Below are 19,684 nucleotides of genomic sequence, written 5' to 3'. Positions count from 1 at the left end.
TTGGCATGCAGGGAGCTACTAAAGTACAGTAGGATCACTAGTGTCTCGGAGCTGAATCACACTAAAGTTATATAAAATGCATTCACTGAGTCTGCCTTGGTTGCCTGGTGAGGCGTTTTTATGTTAGTGAATTTCTCGCATCATATGTCCATATATGTCGACTGTCTAAAATATCTAACCAGTTAGCTGTGTTTTATATTGTTGAAGACTTGCTGAGACAATATCATCATGTCTGGCCTCAATTCATCATCCTTTAACAAACTAGAGTCTATTCACTTACCATTATCGGTCCCAATACCCGTCCATGCATAATCAGCCGCAACATACCAGGATTATCCAAACCACATGATAATCTCCACCATCTCTCAACTTCCCCTCTTCCTTTCCCAGCCCTACGAGCCTAGAGCCGAGCTTACTCTAGGGCTGACGGACCGGGTCAATTGCGAGCTGCAGACTACAGGGGGCGGCTGGACCTTTCAAGGGACTTTTGGGGGCCAAGCTTGTTTGCTGTTGGACCAAGGCGTTCTTGAGTAACGAGAGCGAGACCTATCCTGGTCACATTTTTCTTATTCACCGTCTTACAGCATAAAGTATTCACATGTAGTCTCAAGCCAAGACAGTTGAAGCGCTTCAACAGCGCCAAAGTTACATCAAGGAGGAATCCAACCATGTCTCTCCCTTGTCTGTGAACTTGCAAGGAGTCCTTTGATGGCTTGGCGGCTGACGGAACTGAAGGAATAAGACCATTTAAGCGCCTATGTTCCTGCCGTACATAGACGATAGTTCTTGCTTCATCGACGGTATAAAAGGCGCTTTGGGGCCCGTTCTGGAACTTAATTTCTCTCCATTCTTTCTCAGCAACTCATCTTGACACTCTACATCTTCTCTTGAGTGAACAAGTTGTGAACATGTCTGCGTCTATTTCTCGCTCATCGTCTCCCACCAGGGCTTCCATCGAAGGCTTGGGAGACCGATCAAAGGTTACACCTCAGCAGGTGATTGATAAATTCTGGAAGCAGTTCACCACAAAGAACCCAGGAAAGGGTAAGCTAGCCTCCTTCCACAGCAAAGGGCAGTGACTCACAATCCTCAGCAACAACTGTCATTCCCTCAAACACGTACACCGAATTTGCTGCCAAAAGAGGTAACCAGGTCACCACAACAACCTGCCAAGCTTCGTACGAAGACGCCGCAGCAACATGCCGCGCCAAAGTCGAAAAGATTGTCAAGGAGTGTCGTCGCATTAACAAAAAGTACCGCGATCCTCACTTTGACATCGAGCAGGATCTCAAATGGGGTCAGAAGGACTGTCTTCGGTCTCTCTCCAACATAGATGATTTTGTCCCTGGTGAAGACCTCACACCTGAGAGTGTCAAGCGTGTCGGTGATATTTTCGACAAGCCTCGCTTCTACATCGATGGTCCTACTGCCAATGATATCCGACAGGGCCGTAATGGAGATTGTTGGCTCATTGCTGCGCTTTGTACCCTGAGTGAGAAGCCGGGTATGATTGAGAAGCTCTGTGTTGCCCACGATCAGGATGTTGGTGTCTATGGTTTCGTATTCTACCGCGATGGCGAGTGGATCTCGGAGATTGTTGACGATTTTGTATGTCTCTTGGCCATCATATAGTGACATAGCACTAACCATTCCCAGCTCTATCTGATTAAGCCCGACTACGACGAGGGCTACCTCGACCGAGTTCTTTTTGACGATATCGAGCGAGTTGATCCAGACGAGGCCTACCGCCGCATCTATCAGTCCAACAGCAGTGCCCTCTATTTTGCACAGTGCGCCCACCCTCAAGAGACTTGGCTGCCTCTCCTTGAAAAATGCTATGCCAAGGCTCATGGTGACTACTGCTCTATTGAGGGTGGTTTTGGAGGCGAGGGTCTTGAGGATCTCACTGGAGGTATCACATCTGAGCTGGCCACAACTGATATCCTCGACAAGGCAGGTACCGTACTCTCTTTCTAGAACAACCAACTAATACATCAACAGGAGTATTTTTGGAAGGAGCAGCTCCTCAAGGTCAACGATGAATTCCTGTTCGGATGTAGCACTGGAATCTTTGGCGGCGCCTGGGGTGAGCGTAAAGGAATTGTTGAAGGTCACGCCTACTCTATCCAAAAGGCTGTAGAAATCGACGGCAAACGATTGCTCAAGGTCAAGAACCCCTGGGGTAAACATGAATGGACTGGTCCATGGAGTAAGTGAATGTTCCCTTTCACCACATGATGTCTACTAACAGATACTAGGCGATGGGTCAAAGGAATGGACCGCCGAATGGCTTCAAAAGCTCGACCATCGTTTCGGGGACGACGGAGATTTCTGGATCTCATACGAAGACTTGCTTAGAAAGTACCAGGCCTTTGAGAGAACCCGTCTCTTCACCCCTGAGTGGCGGGTCACCCAACTCTGGGCATCGCTATCCGTCCCCTGGGCCCTGGACTACCACGACACGCACTTTTCTTTCGCCCTTTCTAACTCGGGTCCTGTTGTGATTGCCCTGTCCCAGCTCGATGACCGTTTCTTCCGAGGCCTTGAGGGCCAGTACCGTTTCGAGCTTGGCTTCCGTCTTCACAAGGCTGGCCACTCAGACTACGTCGTTCGCAGTCAGACTCCCTTCCGTATGACACGTTCCGTCAATGTCGAGCTCGACCTCGAAGCAGGCGACTACGAAGTCCGCGTCAAGATCAACGCCACACGCGATCACGAAATCCTGCCCATTGAAAATGTCATCAAGAACAACGCCAAGTCACGACGCGAGAAGCTCCTCCGCATTGGTCTCGCCTACGACCTTGGCCACTGCAAGGGGCGATTTGTCGAGACGCCCGAGGAGAAGGTTGCTCGACAGGAGCACGAGAAGAAGATCAAGCAGAAGAAAAGGGACAAAATCAGGGCCAAGATTCTCAAGGATCGCGAGGACAACCATTATCTCGTGAAGCAAGATTTCCAGAGGAGCGAGCATAAACGACTCAAGAACAAGGAGAGGAGGAAGCTCAAGGAAGCTGCCTTGAAGGCTAAGCGGGAAGCTCGTCAAGCTGAGAAGAAAGCTGCCAGAGCCGAAAAGATTGCCCAGAGGGCACTGAGGCGTGAGGCCAAGGCTAAGGCCAAGGCAGCAGCAAAGGCAGAGGTGGAAGCAAAGGAGAAAGCAGAAGCCGAGAAAAAGGTCGAAGAGGTAGCTGGAAAGTCCGAGACTGATGCTCCCAAGCCAGAAGAGCCTATGACTCCTGAGTCTGACAACTCAGATGAGAAGGAGGTCGCTGAGGAGAAGCCTGCCGAGGACGCCCCCGCTAAACAATTCATCGAAGAAGCCAAAGAATCTAAATCCGATTTTGATTCTGACTCGTCATCATCTTCTGATCAAGACACCGAAGAAGAGGTTGAGACTGACGTTGAAAGCATCGGCACTCTTCTCGACCTAGCTGACCGAGAGATTTGGATCCACGTCGATAACTTCACTGGTGAAGTCCCAGCGTCAGACTCAGACTCGTCCTCCGACTCCGAATCCGAAGCCGGTGACGACACCGAAAAAGACCCCTGGAACGCTGTCGTTGTCGTCGGCATTCGCATTTTCCACAAGGGTCTGGGCGAGGGTGAAGAGGACGGCGACCTCAACCTCAAAGTGATCCGACCTATTCGATTTGGCAAGGATGACGAGGAAGTCGATGTCGAGAATAAGTGCAGTACCAAGGTCTTGGACGTGGACGATAGTGCTAAGGACGCTACGCTCGTGGGAGATACCCAGGAGAAGGTCCGGTTCATCAAAGGGGACAGTGCAAGGAGAAGAACTGTTACATCCATCTTCTGATGTGGACGTATTACGATGTTTAGTTTAGCGATGGTTCAACTGTCTCTTGTTATGATAGCATATGAAGAACTCTACCCAACCTTGTGCTGAAACTTCCATGTTGTACTGTTACCCTTGATAAACTATTCCTGCTCACAGGATATTCAAATTGTGAAACCCAAACGCCAGAGCGTGCAAGCCCATGTCCTATATGCCAACCGGTGCAGGGCAAAGCCATGATAAAAAAAACGCCAATTGTCGTACTCATACTCATACTCATACAGATCTCATACATCAACACATCTCGCCACACATCTTGCTTCTCTGATGCCACTTCGCTTCATTTGGGGGGTTATGGGTGCGTATCAAATCATTTACAACTCTTCTCACTGCATCTGCGCGTCTGTCACTAACCACCACACCACTGCAGCCTCACTCCTCATCCATCAGACCCGCGTCAAAGCAACAACTACATTCAACACAAGCCGTTATGGAGTAGTCTGGTATTCTCTCCTCACAACTTGTGTTATCTGCTTGTGTCTGTCTGCCGTTCTGTAGGACGCCATCCTCCGCATCAAACAGGTTTCTTCTTGCATAGTAACAAGTCACCTGTCGTCCACAAGAAACAGCATCTTATCCCCTCTGGTCGTCGATCAATCTGGCCTTCAGCCCACCACTCTCACGCACGCGTCCACTGGTCTTTTGTGCTCCCGGGCGGCAACACAAGCTCTCCCGAGGCTTGATCTCACCCGCAACCATACGGGGACTTCTTCACTGATCAAAGCCTGAGTCTCTGCGCTTTTCTTTTCCAAGCTCAACAACCCAACACATCGCCTCGCGGGGTATATCCTTCGCAGTGTGCCGTAGAATTTTCGAAAGTCGTTAAGAGCTAGCTGACAGCGTCTGTCGTTCAAATCGTAGTAGTAGTCCTTGGGTGAATGATCCAAAGTTGTGTCTGGGGAAAGGTGCCAGATACGGAGAAACCGTCTAGTGACCCCCTAGTAACCAAGGATCCATGCAAACAAGTCTAGGTGAATGTTGGAAAAAGGAAATTCGTTGGTAGATGTCTTTTTCTGCCAAGAGCCGGTGTTTCCCATACGAACAGGCGTGCGTCGTCGTAGCAGTGCTGCCATGATCATGCATGTTCCCATAGAGTCCGGCTGTTGTCCAGGTCAAAGATAAGAAAGAGGTTCAAAGATGAATTTAGACGGACCGAAGATGCCGTGCAAAGCCGAGGCCAGTCAAACGACGCTGGCAATTGCATGCTTCCGATCAAATAAACAAGAACCGGAACAAAGAAACAATACGAGGGTAAGGATGATGAGTATGTTCGCGTGTCGGCATCAAAAAAAGAAGAACGATTAAGAAACAAAGTCGGAGGCCATCCCAGACCAAAGCCTCAAGAACCATCAGTTCCGAGGGGCCGCTGTTGGGTCGTCTGCAACTAGGGCATATCCCCAACAGCCAACTTCAGTGTGTTGTCTAAGCCACGGGAGCAATAGAAGCAACCGGGGGGGCAGGAACACTGCCGATGTCGACCTCGGCAGGAATCTCGCCAACGTTGCCAACGTTGCCAACGGCACCAACGGCACCAACACCGGGGGCGTTCTTCTGGGGGCAGTCGCGAGAGATGTGGCCGGCTTCACCGCACTGGTAGCAGGTCTTTCCGGCAGTGTTGAGAGGGCCACCGTTGGGAGCGGTGCAGTCTCGGGAGATGTGGCCGAGCTTGCCACAGGCGTAGCACTTCATAGCCTGAGCCTGGCAATCACGAGCAAAGTGGTTAGGACCACCGCACTTGTAGCAAGTAGCAGGACGAGGGCCACCAGCGAAGCCACCTCGGCCGTAGCCACCGGGGAAACCACCACGGCCCATGGGAGCGCCGCGACCCATGGGGCCAGGACCGACAGGGTTGGGGCAAGCGCGCTAATATACAAAGTCAGTTATATATCAGAGTAACGAGTAGAAGTTGCACATACAGCAAGGTGACCGGGCTGGCCACAGTTGTAACATCGACCGCTGGTACCGGTACCGCTGAGGCGGAGAGTAGGGCAGTCAGCCTGGACGTGGCCTAGACCCTGGCAGTGGTAGCACTGCTTGGCTTCGGTGGTTCGGGGAAGAGGGCATCCGTTGGACTCGTGGCCTTGTAAAAGTTAGATGCTGACGGCTTTCTTAATTTGAAGTTGAACGTACCGGGCTGCTTGCAGTTGTAGCAGAGACGCTCAGCAGAAGAGCAGACCTCAGCGTAGTGGCCAACATTGCCACACTTGTAGCAAGCACGTCGAGAGAGAGAAGACATTGTGAAGGTAAAGTCTAAGTAAGCCTAATTAGTAACAAAGCTTGCACTGGAACATTGCATGCGATTTGAAGCTGCCATTGCTGTTGTTGCCCTGCTGGATTGGAACCGATCACGGTGTTTGGCGCAATATTCCAACAGCTCCGTAGTATAGTTTATAAGCTCTTGAGCTCAGGGGGACAACATTATATCGATTGATCATGCATGTTTCGTCCATGTCAGATTGATGGGACAATACCCCATAACTGTCGGAGAGGCATCTCAAGCTCGAGATATAACCGCCAAACGCCAATAGTTCTAGAAGCATATCCTAATCGAATCATACAGTCGGTCGCCAAAGGAAAGTAAATCGTGTATATGTCATGTCCATCGCTGTGGACGATCATCATATCCGGGCGCTGATATTTCCGGATCGCGAAACCCCGCACTTGAGCTCTTGCCGAGGGGCAACAACAAGGCCAAAGCACTCGTAGAGATGGCGATATCTAGTATTTTTGTTCAAACTGAGCCGTTATGGACCGGAGGTTGCGCCGGGATGTCGGGTCGTACACGGAAGCCAAATACGGAAACCGGTTGGAAACGTTTTGAAGGTTGATTGAAGTATCAATGCGGGATTTCTCGAATCGGCGACAATGATAGCGACAACCAACATATAGAGCGCAACAACAAGTCGATCGATATAAATGCCATTTTCGAAATATTCGAGTGCGAGGGGCTCAAAGTCGAGACCAATAATTCCAGGCGTTGTTGTCGGTTGCGCAATGAAATGGAGGGGCAGCACAGCACAGCACAAATCGCAATGCAAGCGATTAAAAAGCATCAACAAACGTACGTACCTTTGTGGCTCAGGAGGGGGAGCTTGATGGGTATGTAGGACACAAAAGTAAAAAATACTGCCTAATAGGTGTATTTATAATAAGATGCAGACAAAAAGCACTTTCAACACCAAGAAATTATTCAGAGTTGTTTGGTCTTTGTTCCAAAGATGGGACTGGAAGTGATTTTTTTGTAATTAAAAATTTTTCACAATGAGGGGAGCACACACAGAAGGAGCGAATGACACACTACCTGCCTTTTCTTTTCCATACGACTGGGCGACACGACACAACACAACACAAGTGGGAGGAACTAGGGAACCCAAGGGAACCTACCTCCAGGCTCTACAGTACTAACTTACCACCAACGACAGACTGGAATGGTTGGATTTGTGGATTGGATTGTGGGGAGGGGCGACCCAATTCGATATAGTAGCGTACTCTCCAAAGTAAAGTAAAACCCCCGAACTGATGAGTGGCACGAGGGGGGAGGGGAAATAGTATGGGTCGCTCTTTATTAATTGCCTCGGCGGATGAATACACTTGGATGTTGTCATAATGGCCTGGTTCAGGTAGATAGTAGTTATAACTTATAAGTGATTAATGGCTGTCAAAGAGCAGTTATACAATCAGATATGAAAAACTTGAGGACTGAACATTACTCTTTCAGTTCATCCTAACTCAGTTCATATACCTCTTCAAGTTGCTTCTTACTCCTATTCTTTCTCAATTTCAAGTACAATGACACTAGAGAATAAAGAGGAAAGTAGCCGATCATGTTGGTTCCGTCTACCCAAATGGTCCAATCAATAGTTATCCAATGTCATTCTTTTCAACTCTTCTCCTAACTAACACCTGCAATAGCGAGTGGCCAGTGATCATTGAATGAGAGGAAGCTTAGTCCAAGTAAACTCTTTAGCTAGGAAAGTGGGTTTCCCGTTTGACCGTTCCTGCCAAGAATGATGCACGTTAAATGTCAGCAACATGCTTCGAATGACTGACCCTATAACGGAGTGACTCGATACAGAAACCCCTTCAACATAAATTCTCAACTAGCCGGTATCTACTATGAAAGCACTGTTCAATTCCTTACATTTAGAGTAGTCGAGTTTCCCAACCCCAAATGTAAGCGGCAGGGGCCAGAGCTGAGTGATATAAGACCCTGTCAAATTTGACGCTTGGAGATGGTTCTTCCGAAAGTTACCAGAAACAAATAACTAGTCTTGGCTTTGCCCTACTTGGGAAAGCGAAATAGGTTGGTCCTGGCCATGGTCAAACATTCACCTGCTGAGTATCATTGCTACTGGGATCATCACCAAGTACTATGCTTAGATGGAAACAAGTCCGTGATATTGCTTTTTGCTATCTGCATCTCTTAACGCTGTAAGATTCCCCGAAGACTCCCAACTTGTGTTTCAGAACAGCAACAATACTACCTATGTAAACGACGCTAATATGTGGTTGCAATGCCGTGGATACTCGTATACGCTCAAATCAACAATGCCCTTCATCGGGCTCTGGGGTGTTCGAATGCTTCTTGCTCTGTGTAGCTAAGTGTATGGGTACGAATTCTGAGACGCTCTTAACCACCTCCTTACTCAGTCGGCACCCGACTCACTCTGCCCATCTCTGACGGATGAGTGGGAAGAGGGACGTCAGTGGTCGGCGCTGTAGATCGAGGTTGTGCCTCAACTACATACGATATACCATCCTCGGACGCATATGAAGGTGGCCGGGGGCCAGATCGTGTATTGGGTCTCATCTGAGAAATATCCACATTCTCATTACGTTGCCAGAACAAACGATTTGGATCAACTCGCTGCAAGCTGTTAGGCTGTGACCGCAGATCGTTACTTGGGACTTTTAGAACTTACCACTGTCTCACGCCAACGGCCGTAAGCAGGAGGCATTATTTTTGCCGCTTCACTACCCCCGCCAACGGCCTCCTCGTCTTGTGCAAGAACAACGGGAATAGGAACTGGGGGTACTGCATATCGTGGGCCACGGTATCGAGGAGGTCGATTAGCCCGCAGAGCAGCCTCTCGGTTGCCTTTTATTATTAGGAGGCAGAGTCTGATAAGTCCGTGAAAGAAGAAAGCTGCTGCAAATAGGATGACGAGGATGAGCATGATATTCATCTCGCGAGTATTAACCTTGCTGGTCATTGACAAGCAGAGGTCTATGCCAGTATGTTAGTGTTGCATTCGGATATCAGTCTCATAATTGGGGCTGTGACTTACAGACAGTAACGAGTATAATCAAGAACAAACCCGAGGTCATACACCTCAAGATCTGCGCTCGCATACGTCTTGACCTCACCCATGGTATACAACCCAAAAAGTACTTTGGGTGTTGCTCACGACTTCTACGTGATCTATGACCATCGCGCCCTCCCTCACGGTGATCCCTCCTCCTTCTTTGCCTGTCAATGGGTCCACCAAGAAGTTCAGAGAGATGCGCTTCTAAAGGGGAAGACGAAGAGCTTTGTTGACGACGTTGGCGTCGGGATTGTTGCGATTCTGAAGAGGGTGTGGCGACAGGTTCCGGTCTCGTAGGCGACAAAGACTCAGCAATGGGTAGTAATGGAGAGGGAGAGGCTGTCGCATTGCGAATATCGTCGGTTTGCGATGGATTGCTGTTACAGCCCCATATTCGCAAAAAGTTTGGTACCGCAAATCGTCGACAACTGTTGAGTCGGTTCGAATTGGAGTCTTGGGATTTGACGCTTTCGATTTCGGGGAGCTGAGGTTGTCCAGTCATTGAAGCAGGTTCTCCGCGACCCAATAACCTTGACAAAGGTGCAATTCTTGGACGAGACTCTGGCATGTTGGGTTGTTGGTGTCCGGCTTCGATATCGACATCGGCGTTGGCATCAGCATTGGCACTGCCTTGATTCGAATTCCCATCTCGCTCCATCCGTGATCGTTGTATAAGATCAGCACGAAGCCTCTCCATGTCGGTACGATCCAAAGTCATCTTTTTCTCAGCGGGGACCGAGGCAAGTATATACGGTGCGATGGGTACCGTTATGTACGACTCAGGTAAAGCGACTAAGATGGCGCTATCGTAGATTTTTGACAAGGTAGCGAAAGTATACAAACATACGATTTACACGGTTGTTATGATGAAGACAAGTTTTGTTGTACCATCACGGTCATTATTAGTAGAGAGAAGCAACAAACACGTAGAAGGAAAGAGAGCAGAATTAAAAATAAAAAAAATATAAATTGTTCAAGAAACCTGTCTTGAACGTGAAATTGCGACTGCACGCACACAACAAGGGACGACGAAGGCGGACGAGAAGAAACGATGAGTGACAAGAAAACCAATAAAAAAGAGGAGACAAGAGTCGATAAATCACAGCCAAACGCAGCCCGTTCAGCTTCGTTATGATCTAATTATCTAGCTAGTGGGCTCTCGAATGGGCAGATGCCCCGGTTAGACGTTTGTTATTCATACACACACAAGGATCCCTTTTCTTAACCCCCTTGATTGACACAACCGGCCCATGTCATGACAACCTAGCTCAGCTTCTAGCCCAGGTCTAGATAGGTCACTTGCAGTAGAAAACGGGTCCTCCGAGAGGGACAAACCGTGTGTCAGGGATCTCACGATCCTCGTGTTCAAGGGTGTTAGCTGTAAGCTTATCAACACTTGGACAGACGTAAACAAATTCTCCCTAGGAACTAATGGTAAAACCATACCAACCAAATACTAGTTAAAACCGTTTGTGTCGCTGTTTGCGGAAGAAGCATTCGTTCAATTGGTCTCAAGCGCATCTGCTAAGAAATTATCGCGCAACACAGACGGCTGATCAAGCTGAATGGATTGGCCGTTCCTTGCGGTAAAAACGTGGATTGTGGAGATCTACAAATTACCTGCCTAGTCCGAGCACCTTATCCAGGGGTAAAACATAAACCAGGCCAACTGCAGCAAAGAACTAGCCTTGATGCGGCTGTCTTTCTGACTCCTGTCACTGTTGACAAAGCTTGGCCGTCTCGGGTTGGCTTGAAAGCTCATCACGATCAACCAGGTCTGATGCAGGGAGAACAGAATATGAAACCTTTAAATTCTGGCTATTCAATTGTGTGCATGAAAAGATCATAATTATTGAATAGCTTACGAGGTATATGGTTGCAGTGAACGTTTGGCAAAAGCCCATCTTTAACTCTGATTGGCAGGCATCGTGGCTATCAAGCTTAATCGTGTTTGAGTGTGGTTTGTTCTTCAAGGGCATGCCAGAGCTCCGTCTGCTAGTAGTATCATAAACTATCTGCAGTTGTTGTCGTGAGGGATTGCTACGAAACGTCTAATGCATGCCCCAGCTCGTGTCTCATATTTGATGCAAGCCAGAACGCCTCCTTCACCCTCCCTATGTTTATGTTGATACTATTGTTAAAAATTGCACAGTAAATGCATGCAGCAATCCGCTTTTCTAAGCCGTCACCGCCAACGACTCCCTCAGTTTAAATATTATTGCTCCCTGCAATAATAGTTAGAGTTGCACAGCACTCCCTGGCCATTTTTCAGCCTTGGTTAGATCAAACGCTATTCTAGTCACTTCCTTGAGTTGCAATTATGAAGCGTCAAGGGCGTACGGAGTACATCCTCACCAACTATCTTGGTAAACGGTCGCGTGCATCTCCCAGATTGCCATCACCAGGGAGCTATAGTAAATTAGAATATCGGGTCGCTGCTGACACCGCTCATTTCAGCTCGCCGAGAAGCATTTTGCGGTCTGATGATGCCGAAAGTACTGTATCTCGTTAGTTTACCGACTCGAAACGGGATTGCAAAAGACTTACGAATGGGCTCCTTTCCTGGCGAGAACTCAGCGCAGTTGACCGTGCCCTTGTGGCCAGGAAGCTTGTAGGCGAGCTTGCCTGTTTCGCTTGACCATACCATGACTGTTCCGTCACCTGATGCTGCTGCGATTCTCTTGCCCTCCGAGTCCCAGCTTGCTCCCAGAAGGTTCTTCTCAATTCCCATGTTCGCGCCGTCAAATGTTCGGATGTGTCGTTCTGTAGGTGCAAAGGGTCGGATATCCCATGTTCGTACGGTAGAGTCCATGGCATATGAGACAAGCGATTGAGAGTCTGGCGAGACTCTCAACGAAGTGATGGTATCTGAATGGCCCAGCATCGAGTAAACAACCGACTTCTTTCGCAAGTCCCACACTCGGATATCGTTGTCGATACCGCCTGTGTATATCTCGTTGCCAGCTTCTGACACAGCAACTGCGGTGATGGGGAACTCGGTCTGAATATAGTCGACGGCGTTCTTGGATCGAGGGTCCCAGATTCCAATGGTCGAGTCGTCGCTGCCACTGACCAATATCTCCTCTCCTCGTCTGCTGATGCCCAATGTGTTGATGACCTCCTCGTGTCCAACATATCTACGGATCCGGGTACCTGACGTCAAATCCCAACTCGCGAGGTGCATATCGGCGGATGCGCTGTATAGAATTTCTGAGTCGCGGGACCATTGCAAGTCCAAAATGGCACCTTTGTGGCCGTTCAATAAGCCGTAGTTTTCGCAATCGCCGTAGGTTCTCCAGAGCACTATCAATGTCAGTCATCGTTGCGCGTAGCATGCGATTCTTTGCTTACTAATAGACCTGTCCATTCCTCCAGATGCAATCAAGTTGCCTGTGGGATCGAATTTGGCTGCAAAGATTTCGCCCGAGTGTCCTGATAGTTCCATAACAGGAGCTTGAAGCCCACTTGTTCTCGGTGCCTTTGCAAGTTAGTCCGCTATCTCGGCACAAAGACCATTCATAAACATACAGATTGCACCAACGCATTGCTTGACGCGTTCAAACGCGCAACTGCGCCTGTTGAAGAGTTGACATTCTGTCGCTTCACCAGCGACTGAGAAGAGCTGGGATCATCGTCGGCGGGACGCTTTTCGGCGGACATTGTGAAGTTTGAAGGCGATGAAAAGAAAAACTGAACCAACGCGACTCTATCTGTGCAAATGCGCCTGCTTGGTGTCGTTTCCCAGAGCTATTAAATGAGCTTGGAGCTTGCTGCTGCTTCACTTTTGACGATGGTGGTGGACTTCATGCAAATCAAGCTCCCAAATAATTGGTGGCCGGGCCGGAATTGTTCCTGGCGTCGGCATTCCAACGCTCCGTCTACCGACTTCCCAGAGCCATGTTGGCGCCATTGCTTCACCTCCCTGGTTGCGGTTAGCTACCAACTATACATTGCAGCTCGAAAGCGCATTGCAATTTTGTGCTATTTACTTTTTTACAATCATTGCATATCATATCAATACTATCAGCTCAGTTCAAGGCCCTGTCGTCGTCCCCAAGTTTGCTGCTTGTTTCACGTCCATTCCCCTCTCACAGCCGCAACGATGGCATCTAATAAAGCGACTCGGTTGGGCGAGGAGTACGTTTACCACCATGCCTATATATCTTAGTCGCAAACATTTTGCAAATGCTAACTTGAATTCAGGATCTGGAAGTAGGCAACAACTGCAAAGTCTCAATCGAATATTCCTCTAACCAGAATAACAGAACCCGAATCGATAAGGTCAACGCGGAGCTCGTCACCTTGACGTACGGAACTATCGTCGCACAGCTCTGCAAAGATTACGAAAGCGATTATGCGGAGGTGAATAAACAGCTCGACAAGATGGGCTACAACATCGGACTGCGGTTGATCGAAGACTACCTTGCCAAGTCCAACACCATGAAGCGATGCGCCAACTTCCGCGAGACAGCTGAGATGATTTCTCGTGTACGGATAATCACCATGTAATAACCTATATCGACTAACAAAAGAACAGGTTGGGTTCAAGATCTTCCTCAACATCACTCCTCAAGTCCTGAATTGGACAAGCGAAAATGACCAGTTCTCGCTGGTGTTTGAAGAGAACCCTCTGGCCGACTTTGTCGAGCTTCCCGACGATGGACGAGCGCAAGACCAGCTCTGGTACTCCAACATTCTATGCGGAGTGCTACGAGGTGCACTGGAGATGGTGCAGATGCAGGTTGAGGCTCACTTTGTCAGTGATGTCTTACGAGGCAACGAAAGCACAGAGATGAGGGTTTCGCTAATTCGATACCTCGACGACGAATTGCCACCTGAGGATGACTGAGAGGTTAAGAGGAGCACTTAGTTACGAACGTGACGACGATTTGGCACTCTGCCAATAGAGCCATAGATGGCCAAGCGGTAATCTATATAATAGATATCGAGGGAAATTTCCAAAAGATTACCGACGATATGTATGACGACATGTCGGTCAGAACGCTTGGTATGCAACACAAACTCAACAACAAAACCCATCTATCAATTGTAATAGCTGGCTATGGATTATGCATGGTACATGCAAATACCCTGGGGAGGACAGCTGTCAGCCACGTGCTAGCCTAGAAACGCACGTTTAATAAAGATCACGCCAGGCATCGGCGATTAACATGATAGATCGGAGAAAGGGCTGTCATTTATTTACACCGAGAATTAAGTACAATTAGGCATTATCATTAACAACCTATGCACACCTAATGGTACAAAGTCAACCCTGCCAGCTCTCAAAGTAATAAAGGGCTAACACGAGGTGCCGGGTAGCCAGGTAGGTTAGTAGAATTTTAACTTTAGTAGATGGATGTGTCGAATCCCCCACGGTAATGGAACACGATCAATTAACAGTGTGTTAGTGGAGGTACAAGCTCAGGCCAATGACGAAGATTCATGCCTGAGGCGATATTGAAGTAATTTCTTCATACTCTGTACTTGAGGCTCCTTTTTTGTCGGGTCTCTAATGTCATGCCTCAGGTCTCAAGAATGACCGATTCCAACCTTTGGACTGAAAATTACGCACCTTATTCTGAGTTTTACGTATCCAATCGTAACGCGCCCATCCTTGGCGCGCCAGTTGGCTGGAAACTGGAAACCCGTCCAGACCAGGGCGCGCGCCTTAGATCAGGGTCCAGTCCTTTTTCCTGTGGGGTGACGCGACCCGACTTCGATCATTTGGGTCCGCTAACTCTCAAACCTTGAATGAAAGCCCCTGAAGAGCATCCACTACAGTTACGGTCCAGGCTGCTGGAAGTGATGAGGTGCCCTGAGTTTACTGAGCCTCACAGGGCGGGTTAGCCCTGTGGTTAAGATATGGAAATTTGCCTAGGCCTGGGCAGCCTCCCTAATCCTGGTTAGAAGCCGCTTCTTGCCGTCCATGATCCATGGATATCAAACCAGTCTCGGTAGTTTTAGCCAAGTTGAAATGTCTTTGAGCCAAATGATGGAACAATAAGAGTCTAATATACAAAGCTGTGGTGATATATAAAACTGAAGATCAATATCTCGACTACCAGGCTGACTTATATGTACAATTTCTATACCCATGATCGACCGCCCCGACTTCTTTTAGCTGCAAGGAGGCAACGCATCGCATTTGGTGGATCTCTCCCCCAGGTCCCAGAGAAACCTAAGCTTTGGCAGACGCCTTAATAGTTTTGTCTCTTACCGTTTTGGACAAGATCTGGCGTACTTGTAAATTGCATGCGTCTAAACGTCGAGATGCATCACTGTAAATTCAAGATAGAGAAATAATTGCAAGTTGCAGAATACATATGTGTAAAACCCGTAGAATAATTGGTTAAACATCAGGTCATGTTTATTCATAGATTCAATTGAGCTTATCAGGGTCTGGAAGGGGACAAAAGAGGAGCGAGAACAAGAAAAGTTTCCCATCCTCCCACTCAACGACTCTCAACTCCCACCGCCCAAACCGACCACGTTTTTCACCCACAACCTCCATCTTGTTTGCTGTCTTGCTCCCTTTTCACACTCACTCACACACCCCTTTACTTTGCGTTGTTTTGCTTTGCTCGGCTCAGTGCTTCTTGATTCTGCAAACTTCATCTGTCGCGTTTGACGGAGAAGTAGATGCAACAAAGACAGGCTCGTTGGAGTCCTGTTCCCATCCGTCTGACGTTTGAACCGTTTCCGTTTGCTGCCGGTACTTCTAACAGCGGGTTCCTTACATACAACTTGGAGGTACCCGTTTAACCCTGGGGCGCGTTCCGTCGGATCTCTTAGGGTACTTACTATCTGCCTGGCACCCCGACAAAATACAAGTATCCTCCCATCCCTGGTCGAATCCGACCCCAGGCAGTCTCCGTCTGTGTGCTGTCTCTCTTTTTTTTTACGCTGAGAGCATCGAGCACTGAGCATCACCTCAGGGAAAGCCCAAGCCCAGCGCCCACTTTCCACTCGATACTCCGCCAAATCCAACCTACGCCAACCACACCATATTCATCCACCATACTTTACATCTCCAACTCATCACCGCGACATCGACTTCCGGTCGACTATCGCATCGCATAGCATCGCATAATTATAGCCCCTTTGATTTGTTCATTGCTAATTACCTGCGACACATTTCCGCCCGTTGCCGACGCTTGACACGATCTTCCAATTCCCGCTACTTGGGTTTCGCCTCTCTTTCTCCTAGTCTCGTGGTTCTCGCGATTCTCACCTCGTCCCCGCCCGACCGCGCGCCTGGCAGCTTGGACCGCGTCCACGCCTCTTTCGTTGGTGATCCCTTCGCTCGCGCCTTTTGGGTTTATTGCCCGTCACATCCACGTCGGGAGGCTATCCAGCGCAGCTCCGCCTGGTGGCACGCCCCCGTGGCTACACGAGCCCCCGACTTGCTGCCGATACGGCAGAGCCTCTAGGCCTCTCTGCTTTTTCTTTAGTCCTCAAGTATCAACGGTCATGAATCCAAACGTGAACATGGCCAACATGAACCCTATGGGTGGCCCTGTTGGAGGTGCCCCCATGCCTATGATGAACAACGGCGCCGTCAACCCCCAGCAAGCTGCTGCGGCTGCTGCCGCCGCGTCTCGTCAGGCAAACGATAACCAGCGCAGCATCCTCAACACTTACATTTACGAATACTTTATTCGCATGGGAATGTATCAATGCGCCCGATCCCTCCTCGAAAGCGATCAGCAGGTCAATGTCCTCAAGGACGGCGCGAACCGTCGTCGCGACGAGAACGGCAATCTCATCAACGGCGTCGGCGATGATCCCATGGATACCGATTCCAAGGACGATATCGATTCCAAACTCCCCGAAGACTTGCCTCCGCCAAAGCTTCCCATGCCTGCTTCCGATACTTCTTTCCTCTACGAGTGGTTCTCGGTATTCTGGGATATCTATTACGCGCAGCGAGCAAAGAGCGGAAACAATACCATCAACCAATATGTCCAACACACTCAGGTATGTCTTAATTTTTATTTGTCTATGCCGTAATGCTGCCACCATGGGCACGATCGTTCTGTGACCGCTTCCAGTCAATGGAAGATGGTGTCAGATTGACTGCTCTTACCCCTAACATTTGGTAACCACTTTGGCTGGTGACCAATGCTGACCCTTGGTGGCAATGTAGCAGCAATCCCGGCTAAAGCAGAATCAACAGCAGGAACTTCTGCGACAAATGCGACCAGACATGACCCAGCAGCAGTATCAAATGATGCGAATGCAAAACGGTGGCATGGCTATGAACATGAAGCAGGGCAACCTTGCCCGCGCTGCCATGGCCAACAACCAAAACAAGTGAGCTTCCCATCACTCATCTTCTTGGTAAACCCTTCACCTAACTATTACACCCAGCCCTCAAATGATGCTACAGCAGGCCAAGCAGAACCAGATGCAGCGAGATCCTTCCGGCATGGACGGCCAAAACAGACCTTCATCACCGGCTTCTGGGGAGAACGCTCCCTCGCCGAAGCGACAACGCATTGACGGTGCGCCTTTCAACCATAACCAGCCTGCTGGCATGATGCCCAATGGCCGCCAGATGCCTCAGCAGATGAATGCACCCAACACTGCCGCCGCGCAACAAATGCTCACTGCCAATGGTATTAACCCTAACTCGCTACATCCTCAGCAACTGGCGAACTTTGCCTCCGCTCCGCCCGCCGCTCAGCAAAAGTCGATTGCAACATACTCGCAGAACCTACAGCAACACCACGGCACTCAAATGGGTGGCAAGCAGATGCCAAATGCTGTTCCTCAGGGTCAAGGATCTCCAATGATGGCACAGGGTCCCGATGGAACTGCTCTTAACGCATTCTACAACCCAGGTGAAATGGGAGGCCCAGGTGGCATCCGGCCGGGACCTGGCGGTCCCCAAAACGGAGGGGGAAGCAACCATGCCCTCCAAGACTATCAAATGCAGCTAATGCTTCTAGAGCAGCAGAACAAGAAGCGACTCATGATGGCCCGCCAAGAGCAGGACACTGTTGGCGGCAACGGCATGCCTCGGGAAGGTCAGCCTGGACCCGGCGGCCCCCCTGGACCAAACGGCCAGTTCCCGGATACATCGCCTCAGGCTATGCGACCAGGTGCTTCCCCTAACCCTGCCGAGCAGATGAAGCGCGGTACACCTCAGATGAACAACTCTGGTATCCCCTCACCGGTTCCTGAGGGCGGCCAATCCCGTGGCTCACCCAACCCGGCCATGAATTTCATGGGCAATAACATGGATCCCAACTTGGCGCCTCACTTCTTCAAGGGAATGGAAGGTAACATGGGCGGTCAGCAGCCTATGAATGGCATGCGACCACCGCCCAGCTCTCACCCAGGACAGCCCGGTCAGCCCTTCAACGGACAGATAACGCCACAGATGATGGCTGCACGACAGCAGCAGCAGCAGCAGCAAGTCCAACTAGGACAAGGACCACAAGGAAACCCTCAACAGTGGCAGCAAGGTCCAAACGGACAAATGGTGCCTCAGCAGATGCAACAAAGTCCTCAAATTCAAAACACTCCCCAGCAACGATCTATGCCTCCTCCCCAAGCACCAACTGGTGCCGCAAACGGAGCCAACAGCCGGACAACAGCTTCTCCTCAACAAGCGGCCGCCGCACCGCCAACTCCCAGTCAGACTAACAAGGCCGCTCCCAAGAAGAAGGAATCCAAGGCTGCCAAGGACAAGGTAATTACATCTCATATATTAGTCTGGGCAACAGAAACTGACAATTTCAGCGCGCTGCTGCCAACAAGAAAAACCAGAATATCAACAACGCTGGTGCAACTCCTTCTAACGACAACAACGATTCACAGGATACTCCTGCTCCTGCGACACCTATCCAAAATGCTAATGCTGCCAACTTTAACAAGAATGCGCAGGCTAACGCCGTCCAAAACGGCCAGCAAACATCTGGTCCAGCTAACGCTCCAGCGGCTACAACCGCACCACCTCCAGCACCACCAGCTCCTCAGCACGACCCTAACCAGATGATGGGCATGGATAATAGCTTTGGCCCATTGGTACGTATAAATTAAGCACTATTTGAAGTTCTTGTTGCTAACATGGATTTTAGTTTGATAGTGGCGGCATGGAATTGGCTAACCCTCTCAACTCAGGTGACGTGCTCAACGACTTTGACTTTGATTCGTTCTTGCACGACCAGGATGGTGACACCTCGGCCTTTAACTTTACGGAAGCTTTCCCAATGGGTGATGAGATTGGAGCAGACTAGCAGTCTTCTGAAAGGCTGGGTTGGCATTACACACGAGCTTGGGGTCAGACTTAATCAGGCATCATTTGTCACGGCGTTCTGAGTGGAAACTATATCATGGTCAATTGGCGATCTGGTCCAGGAGGCAATTTCCCTCCTATGTGGTGGTTTCAGGGGAAAAGAGCACTATTTGTTTTGGTTTATGTTACCGACGCTGGATGTGGTGTTTGACTGAAGCTGGTTTGACACGCACACCCACATACTACGACTTGGCTTTTTCTTCGGAACTCCCCACGGTC

The 19,684-nt window shown here is 49.5% G+C and overlaps 5 protein-coding genes across 5 annotated transcripts; 3 read left to right on the top strand and 2 right to left on the bottom strand.

Annotated features, from left to right (window-relative positions):
* Positions 1-908: 908 nt before the first annotated feature.
* EDB82DRAFT_470648 (uncharacterized protein) lies at positions 909-3,814 on the top strand (the record flags this gene model as incomplete). The annotated part of the gene is made up of 5 exons (XM_025731249.2): positions 909-1,044; positions 1,094-1,608; positions 1,657-1,962; positions 2,002-2,209; positions 2,259-3,814. 5 exons carry the CDS (start codon positions 909-911, stop codon positions 3,812-3,814), a joined length of 2,721 nt encoding a protein of 906 aa, XP_025590293.2.
* A 4,581-nt stretch (positions 3,815-8,395) lies between these two features.
* On the bottom strand, positions 8,396-10,232 carry EDB82DRAFT_570938 (uncharacterized protein; the record flags this gene model as incomplete). The annotated part of the gene is made up of 4 exons (XM_025731251.2): positions 9,142-10,232; positions 8,776-9,080; positions 8,520-8,720; positions 8,396-8,443 (listed from the first exon to the last, which is right to left on the bottom strand). The coding sequence occupies exons 1-4, from the start codon at positions 9,875-9,877 to the stop codon at positions 8,396-8,398; spliced, it is 1,290 nt and encodes a 429-aa protein (XP_025590295.2). The 5' UTR covers positions 9,878-10,232.
* Positions 10,233-11,372: 1,140 nt separating this feature from the next.
* EDB82DRAFT_34659 (WD40-repeat-containing domain protein) lies at positions 11,373-12,949 on the bottom strand. The gene is made up of 4 exons (XM_025731252.2): positions 12,688-12,949; positions 12,511-12,637; positions 11,707-12,462; positions 11,373-11,657 (listed from the first exon to the last, which is right to left on the bottom strand). Exons 1-4 carry the CDS (start codon positions 12,817-12,819, stop codon positions 11,608-11,610), a joined length of 1,065 nt encoding a protein of 354 aa, XP_025590296.1. The 5' UTR covers positions 12,820-12,949; the 3' UTR covers positions 11,373-11,607.
* Positions 12,950-13,424: 475 nt separating this feature from the next.
* EDB82DRAFT_485336 (TRAPP complex component Bet3) lies at positions 13,425-14,500 on the top strand (the record flags this gene model as incomplete). Its single annotated transcript, XM_025731253.2, has 2 exons — positions 13,425-13,647; positions 13,697-14,500. Coding segments are annotated over exons 1-2 (413 nt in total), but the record flags the coding sequence as incomplete, so codon positions are not given.
* A 2,150-nt stretch (positions 14,501-16,650) lies between these two features.
* EDB82DRAFT_519897 (uncharacterized protein) lies at positions 16,651-19,406 on the top strand (the record flags this gene model as incomplete). Its single annotated transcript, XM_025731255.2, has 5 exons — positions 16,651-17,139; positions 17,309-17,475; positions 17,533-18,859; positions 18,910-19,194; positions 19,248-19,406. 5 exons carry the CDS (start codon positions 16,651-16,653, stop codon positions 19,404-19,406), a joined length of 2,427 nt encoding a protein of 808 aa, XP_025590298.2.
* Positions 19,407-19,684: the final 278 nt, after the last annotated feature.

The sequence above is a fragment of the Fusarium venenatum genome (assembly GCF_020744135.1).
Source record: "Fusarium venenatum strain MPI-CAGE-CH-0201 chromosome Unknown EDB82scaffold_1, whole genome shotgun sequence".
Classification (NCBI taxonomy): domain Eukaryota; kingdom Fungi; phylum Ascomycota; class Sordariomycetes; order Hypocreales; family Nectriaceae; genus Fusarium; species Fusarium venenatum.
The sequence above is the reverse complement of the archived record's forward strand: the minus strand, read 5'-3'. Positions and strand labels throughout refer to the sequence as shown.

What these genes read in the sequence shown, in the direction of transcription:
- EDB82DRAFT_34659 (XM_025731252.2), bottom strand. Translation starts at nt 12,819, where the DNA reads ATGTCCGCCGAAAAGCGTCCCGCCGACGATGATCCCAGCTCTTCTCAG. An exon ending in GCAATGCGTTGGTGCAATCT is followed by an intron (nt 12,638 to 12,687) that starts GTATGTTTATGA and finishes TAACTTGCAAAG; the next exon opens with GCACCGAGAACAAGTGGGCT. An exon ending in GCCAGGAAAGGAGCCCATTC is followed by an intron (nt 11,658 to 11,706) that starts GTAAGTCTTTTG and finishes AACGAGATACAG; the next exon opens with TACTTTCGGCATCATCAGAC.